The sequence below is a fragment of the Pholcus phalangioides genome, unplaced genomic scaffold (assembly GCF_987345545.1).
Source record: "Pholcus phalangioides strain wild (caught in Gottingen) unplaced genomic scaffold, Ppha-v1.0 ptg000007l_1, whole genome shotgun sequence".
Taxonomy (NCBI): Eukaryota; Metazoa; Arthropoda; class Arachnida; order Araneae; family Pholcidae; genus Pholcus; species Pholcus phalangioides.
The window spans coordinates 52410909-52417560 of record NW_028301600.1 but is presented as its reverse complement, the minus strand read 5'-3'; the positions used below and the strand labels follow the sequence as shown (position 1 = coordinate 52417560).

The 6652-nt window shown below is 35.5% G+C and overlaps 1 protein-coding gene across 2 annotated transcripts; it reads left to right on the top strand.

Annotated features, from left to right (window-relative positions):
• The first annotated feature begins 399 nt into the window (after window positions 1-399).
• Window positions 400-6343, top strand: LOC149085472 (uncharacterized). Of its 2 annotated transcripts, none has more exons than XM_089233489.1 (6): window positions 400-863; window positions 1018-1223; window positions 2588-2833; window positions 3180-3454; window positions 3613-3772; window positions 5321-6343. In XM_089233489.1, exons 2-6 carry the CDS (start codon window positions 1022-1024, stop codon window positions 5443-5445), a joined length of 1008 nt encoding a protein of 335 aa, XP_089089615.1. In that variant the 5' UTR covers window positions 400-863; window positions 1018-1021; the 3' UTR covers window positions 5446-6343. The 2 variants fall into 2 exon arrangements, with proteins under 2 accessions (XP_089089615.1, XP_089089614.1); XM_089233488.1 differs by having other exon boundaries at window positions 1015-1223.
• Window positions 6344-6652: the final 309 nt, after the last annotated feature.

Below are 6652 nucleotides of genomic sequence, written 5' to 3'. Positions count from 1 at the left end.
AATGAAAGAAATTATTCCAGTATTAATGAGAAATAAATAAATATTTTAATATTTTTATCTTTAGATGAGTTTTATTTTGAGTTTATATATATATACATAGCCTTTTTTTTAATCTCTAAAACGCAATATTCAGAGACTGAACTATACATTTCAATGGAAAAATTGCTAGGCACGAACTGTGTTTTCACCGAGTCACGTGATTTCCTTGCATTCGATGTTGACCCCGTCGCAGCGGCTCCATGCTCCCTCCAGTAATATAAGCTTGATGTTACAACCTCTTTGGAAAAAAAAATAGTACAATCGCGTTGCCCCAAGTAGTCGCCTGACGTCAAATATGACGTGATAATTTGGTCATTTTCTGTAAATGACGTCAATGAGGAAAAAAAATCACGTCATTTCAAAGTCTTTTAATGACCATGAACAATGAAGGTCATGAAATGACGTGATATTTCATGACCTTCTTTAAATAACTCGTCATTTCATGACGTTCATGAACAATCGAGGTCATGAAATGACGTGTCGGTAAATAGCGTAAATGTATTTAAGTCATAAACATCACGAGTTTCGTGCCCATTGGAAAAACCGTCAACCGCAAAGAATGCGCGCTCTTTTTCTCTGCTGCAGTGAATGTTGATGATAGTCTTTGTTTTACATGGTGTTAAAATTTTTGTCTTATGTATATGTTCTGGATCTTTTTGTAATCCTACAACGTTACTTTTATCAAATTGTTTTCTTTTTTTGTTGTTGTTTTTGTTCAATTTATGCTAGCGATGGCCTTTTATAGTTGCGTGCCTTAAAAAAAGTGAAGATTTTGAGCTTGAGCACGAAGGACCAAGTTGTTTTCAAGAGGTTTTTCCTGAGAGGTGAATTTCCTTTCGAATTTTCATTTCATGAGTCACGACAGTCAATTTCTATCAAAGTAAAATGTTATGCATGTTCTGCTTTTTTGTTAGAATTCTGTCTGGGTTTTTTTTTCGAAAATTATTTACGTATTTATCTTTGATTGCTTTTCAGTAGAAAAATGTTTTGCGTTGCAGAGGAGGCAATCGATTCTGGGAATGGTCCAGTTGTTATCCTTAACGGCAATTGGTTAACGCCCCGGAAGACCAGATGTTTTTGGCCATCAAAAACTGTGAAAAATTACAATAAAGCTCTGATTTCTGGCGAGGAGCCGGATGAAAATTGGAAAATAATACAACTAAACAGAATCCTCTATGAAACAGGTAGCCATTTCACTTCATGTAACATTGGGATTTATGACTGAAGATCAAGTTCAATTTTAATGGGGAAAATTTTTTTTTAAACCAAACTTTGAAGCTGGCAAACCTTAGGTTCTTGCTTTAAAAAGGTTTTTAAAATTCTTGTGAAATTTACGTATTTTGTAGTCAAATTTTGAGAGGCAATGTCGGTGAACCTTTATATGGATCTTCCAGCATCAACAGTTATGAATTTGGTCCAGTGAAATAGTGTTGGAGCCTTGTTATACATTTTGTGTTATCAAGGCTGGAAAGATCTCGGGTAACCACGAGGACTAAAAAATTCTTTATGCAGTCACTAAATTGCAGGCTGAGAGGCATTATTTAATTCTTTTTTTGCATTTCGGTCTCTTTAACATGGAATTCCATATTACAATTACAACGCCACAACAGGCAAATTGCCCAACGAGGTGGCTGACTTAAGAACATCATGGATCCCCGAGCCATTTTTTGGAGGCCCTACCTACTACTGCTACACCCCCCTCCACAGAACCCCCAACGAATCAGTACATGCGGGAATGTGTGTGTACGTGTAGTGGAACCTGACGTGAAATTTTTTGTTTCTCTGTAATGTTTGTTATGTGTAGTGCTGCCATCTGCCACCAGTTTTTCTAACTATGAGTGAAGTGTTACGATTGAATGATTTATCATTGTAGGACTGTTGCTCTCTGTGACGAGACTTTTTAACGGGGAGATCGGCTCGCATTTGCACCTTGAAGTTGGGAACCACAGAAAACCAACTTCAGCCGACCACCACTGTGGGGTTCGAACCCGGATCCTCGCATCGCGAGTCCGTCACTATAACCACTCGACCACCACAGCGGCGACCCAAAATATTTTTAATTTATAGCAACATGTCCGCAAACATGTAAGAGGGTCACTATGTCCTGAAAAAGTCAAAAGAAGCATTATTTTGGACCTTTTTTGATAAAATTGTTCTGGCAGCTAGTGTTTTTAAAGATTTGTCCAGCCCTGTGTGGTATATATAGCGCCCCCCCCCCAATGCCTAAATGTGAAAATTTTCTCTTTTTTTTATCAGCTGGTTCGATACCTTATTTTGCTCTATACAGTTTCCCTGAACTGTAAATGTGTTCCTATTGGAATACATGAAACATTTTAGGAAAATAACTTCCATAGATAAGTCTACCATACATGAGTAGAGCAAACATTCTAACGCCATTTCCCATGTTCTTTTTCTTCCCAAGGACATAGCACATTTGTGCTGGCATCAGGGGGGCAATATATTCAAGTGTAATGTTGAATGTTCTATGATGCTGCATATTTCTTTTATATACTTTACCTTGTCAACAAGTAGGTCTTGTCTCTAATAGATGACCTGCTGAAAGCCAGAAAAAGAGCCAAAGAAGCTGAATATGAAACTGACGTTGCAAGCACAGAGATAGAGGATGATGATTGTCGCAGGCCTCGAAAACGTAAACCAGTAATTCTCAGCAGCAGTGAAAGTGATGATGAGAATGCGAGAAATACAATTGCTCTACCTAAACCGAGACCAGTTATTGAATATCTGAAGCCTGAGCAAGAGAAATTATTGAATGAGAATAATAGTTTCTTAACAGGTAGGATATACAAGTAGAATAAGCAATTTTTTTCCATGGTTTTGACTGCAGTTTTTTCCACCATAACAAGAAATTTGCCAACTCTGCCCTTCGCCACATTAGTCTGGAGTCTAATGTATTTTTCATGGATCAGGTTCTGATATGAAGATAACATTAGGAGGAGTGTGGAGTTTCCAGTTCTGGGAAATGGGATAAAAAGATAACCGTGCTATATTTGAATTATTATAGGGCTTGAGTAGGCCTCCAAGCTTTGCACTTTTCGTTTGCTTAATCATATTTTATTGTAAGTTTCTCATCTAAATTCTCTAGTAATTAGCTTAAATTGAATTATTTTTTCCATCTGTAGAATTGGAGATAGAAGCAAGTCAGTATCTCAGTACTCCTAAAACCTCATCTACTCCTGTTAGTCCACGAACTAATGATAAGATTTTAAGTATACTCGTGGAAATCCGAGAGCAGAATAACCAGCTCCTGCAATGCATGAAACAACTGAACAAAAACATGAAGGTGGAATTGTCACAGATTCCTGTAGATTTGCCCATTTCTCTTCCTCTTACCACGCAAGATGAGATGTTTTTATTGGAAGAGTTTCTGCAAGTTGATAACAATTTTTTCAATTTGGTAAGTATATCTTGATAATTAATCATTGCATGCTTACTGTGATTTTTATGAAACTGAAATGGGCTTAGAAACAGAATATTCAAATGAAGTTATAAATGCCAGTTTGTCACATGGAGTTATTCCTTTCTAATTACAATTTCAATTAATATGCTTTCCAGTGCCAGTACCTGTCTTCCAGAGTGGGCAAAGGGGTTGTGCGAGCAGTGAATGACTCATTACGGTATTTATTGACTGATCGGTTGGCGTGTGAATACAACTTTAAAGGAAGAAACAGCAAAATTGCATTTGAATCCACATCGCTATGCAATGTTTTGTTACGTAAGTTTTTAATATCATGTATCAGGTTTTTAAGCAAAGAAAATTGGTATTTACAGCAAAAGTTACTGTTCTCACATATGGATCATTCTCATGAAATTGAAAAAAAAAGGTAACGAAAAATGAATGTCAACCAAAGCTGATACATATTCAGCAAAGATGTTTGTTTAAAATTCATGGTGGAAAATGTAGCATTTTGCCAGTTTCAGCATTTGACTTTAAAAATTTTGATTGAGAAGCATAAATATAATCTATTTTCATTGCTCATTTTCAATTTGACCAAGCACTGATACTCAAAACAATTTTTTTTTTTTTTTGTCAAACACATTTTTAGGTGTTTCTTATTTTTTCCCATCAATTTAATGGGGACGACAGATTTTTAATTTGTTTAGTTTTGCTGAAGCAAGAGAGGTGCTCTTAAAGCATTGTCTCCATATAAAACATTATATTTTGATGTTGTATATGCCATAGAATCGGGTTTTCTTAAATTTTTATCCCTTTCAACTTATGGTAAAACCTTTCATTTTGTTACATAATGCCAGGAGAGAGATTTTCATGTTTTGCAACACTAAAAAAAGTGTGTTGAAAATGTGTGCTTATATGTCGGAAATAATAGAAGACTGAACTAAACTGCGTGGTGAAGTTAAAATAATTTTCAATTAAGCAGACTTAGTAATCTGGCCATCTAGTAATCCAGCATTTTTAGGTGGGTTTCGTTGACCCCATTGAAGAGGAAAACATGTTAATGCATGTCAGTGCACGGAAGTTTATGTTAATTGAATGCGCTTCTTCAATTAACTTCTAGTAATCGGGGCACACCCTGGTGATCTGATATGCGCCGGGTTAGCGAGAGTCTGCTGTTATATACATATATTTCGAAAAAGTAGCCAGGATTAATAAAAATGCTTGCCTCTTTTTTCATGAATAAGTTGAGTGTGGTAAACTTTTACACCTGCTTCTTGATTGCACCTGGCTAATCCAGCAAGTAACAAAAGACGAAATAAGACAAAACTGTCTTGAGACCAGACTGTCACATGAACCGACTCTGTATTATATTTTAAACGTCTAACAATCATGCCAAAAAATTGAGTTAAAAATTCAACTTTAAAGATGCTGGAAAAGCAGGTGCAAAAGTTCACAGCGCGTACGTCACTATCACGAGATACATGTACCATTGTCACCTCAAAGTTAAATTTGTTAAATAATTATCCATTGTTATTGCTATTTAAGGAAACACAATCAATTGCAATATTTTCTCTACCTTTTCCGCATAATTTTTTTTTTATGAAAGTTTCTGAACTGTTTCATGTGAAATGAAAGATTCAGTGAAAAATAAAAGAGCCTATGTTTTTAGAGCAGGAGGTGTCCTTTCAGTCAAGTCTCTTAGCATCAAATTGAACAGCCTGGACATTCTGGGAGCTTATCTTTACCATCTGCGTGTACAATATATTTTTCATGAAATCATAATTTTGTTTAGTTATCTATTTATTTAAAATTTATTATTATTCTACATATTTAAGTAAATTTTTTTTTTGTTCCACTATTTTGCAGGAGCTGTGAAAAAAGCCACTGGTGAATCTGATGTAACAATAAAGAATTATATAAAAATTTGGTTAAAACATGCGCCACAGCGGCAATCGAAGTTGTTGAAAAACAACTGTGAATTTTTGAGATAGCTGTAGTTCGTTTGCAACATGCCAAAAGAAGGAATTATCAGTAAGAGACAAACAAAAAGAAGAGTCAACAAAGTAATTGATAGATTTTTGAAAAACCATAGTCAAGAAAATGACAGAGCCCCTGGCGTTCATTCATTCAGTCAAGAAAATGAATGTAAAAATAATCAAGATCAATCTAGAGAAGAGACTTGCAATGATGGTCAAATTAATCCAGTGATACATAGTTGTGATAAACACAATTTTGAAAATTGAGGTAAATATTTAAGTGGTAATTTTAGTGGTTCTTGCACAGCACCAAAACATGCAGAAGAAATTATGAGAGAAAAAGAGCCCAGTGACGAGCTTCTTCAGTGTGACCTTAAGAAGTGGGTTGTCAAATATAAAATTCCTGGTGTAGCAATAACCGATTTGCTAAAACTTCTTTCTCCATATCATCCTAATCTGATTAAAACAAGTCGATCTCTGTTAGGTACCTCCCTAATGTGTGCCCTAGACACAGAAAAATTAGATAATGGTGAGTTTTGCTATTTTGGTGTGGAGAAGCATTTGATTTTATTTTTTTCTAAACATCCTATTGTTCCTTGTGATACCTTGCAATTAATATTCAACATCGATGGTTTACCACTTTTCAAAAGCTCCAGAGTGCAATTTTGGCCTATTTTGATGTCGGTTAATGACTGTTTAATAAACACTCCTGTAGTAGTTGGCATATTTTGTGGCACCTCGAAACCAAAGCCTCTGGAAAAATTTCTAAATCATCTAGTTTTAGAACTAAAGCATTTGTTTGATGTTGGTTTTAATTTCAAGGGCAGGACCATTGAAATTGAGCTGTATTCTTTTATTTGCGATGCTCCTGCACGTGCATTTTTAAAATGTGTAAAGGGTCATGGGGGATAGTCTTCATGTGATAAATGCACCTGTAATGGGACGTATGTTCCAGAGGGTAGAAATGTTGTTTTAGCAGATTTGAATGCGACAAATCGCAATGACAAATCTTTTCGAGCACAAAGAGACAAAGATCATCACATTGGAACTTCACCACTTTTAGCTCTTGATATTGACATGGTTTCACATTTCCCCTTGGATTATATGCATTGTGTGTGTTTAGGAGTTATGAGGAAACTGTTAAATTTTTGGCTTTGTGGCAAAGTTCCATTAAAATTAGATGCCAAAACAACTGCAGAATTGAATACTCGTTTGCTTTATT

Bases quoted from the DNA above. Each gene is read 5' to 3' on its own strand.
- LOC149085472 (XM_089233489.1), top strand. From the start codon at position 1,022: ATGTTTTGCGTTGCAGAGGAGGCAATCGATTCTGGGAATGGTCCAGTT. The intron at 2,834-3,179 runs GTAGGATATACA...TTCCATCTGTAG, and splicing joins GAATAATAGTTTCTTAACAG to AATTGGAGATAGAAGCAAGT. The intron at 3,455-3,612 runs GTAAGTATATCT...TATGCTTTCCAG, and splicing joins ATAACAATTTTTTCAATTTG to TGCCAGTACCTGTCTTCCAG.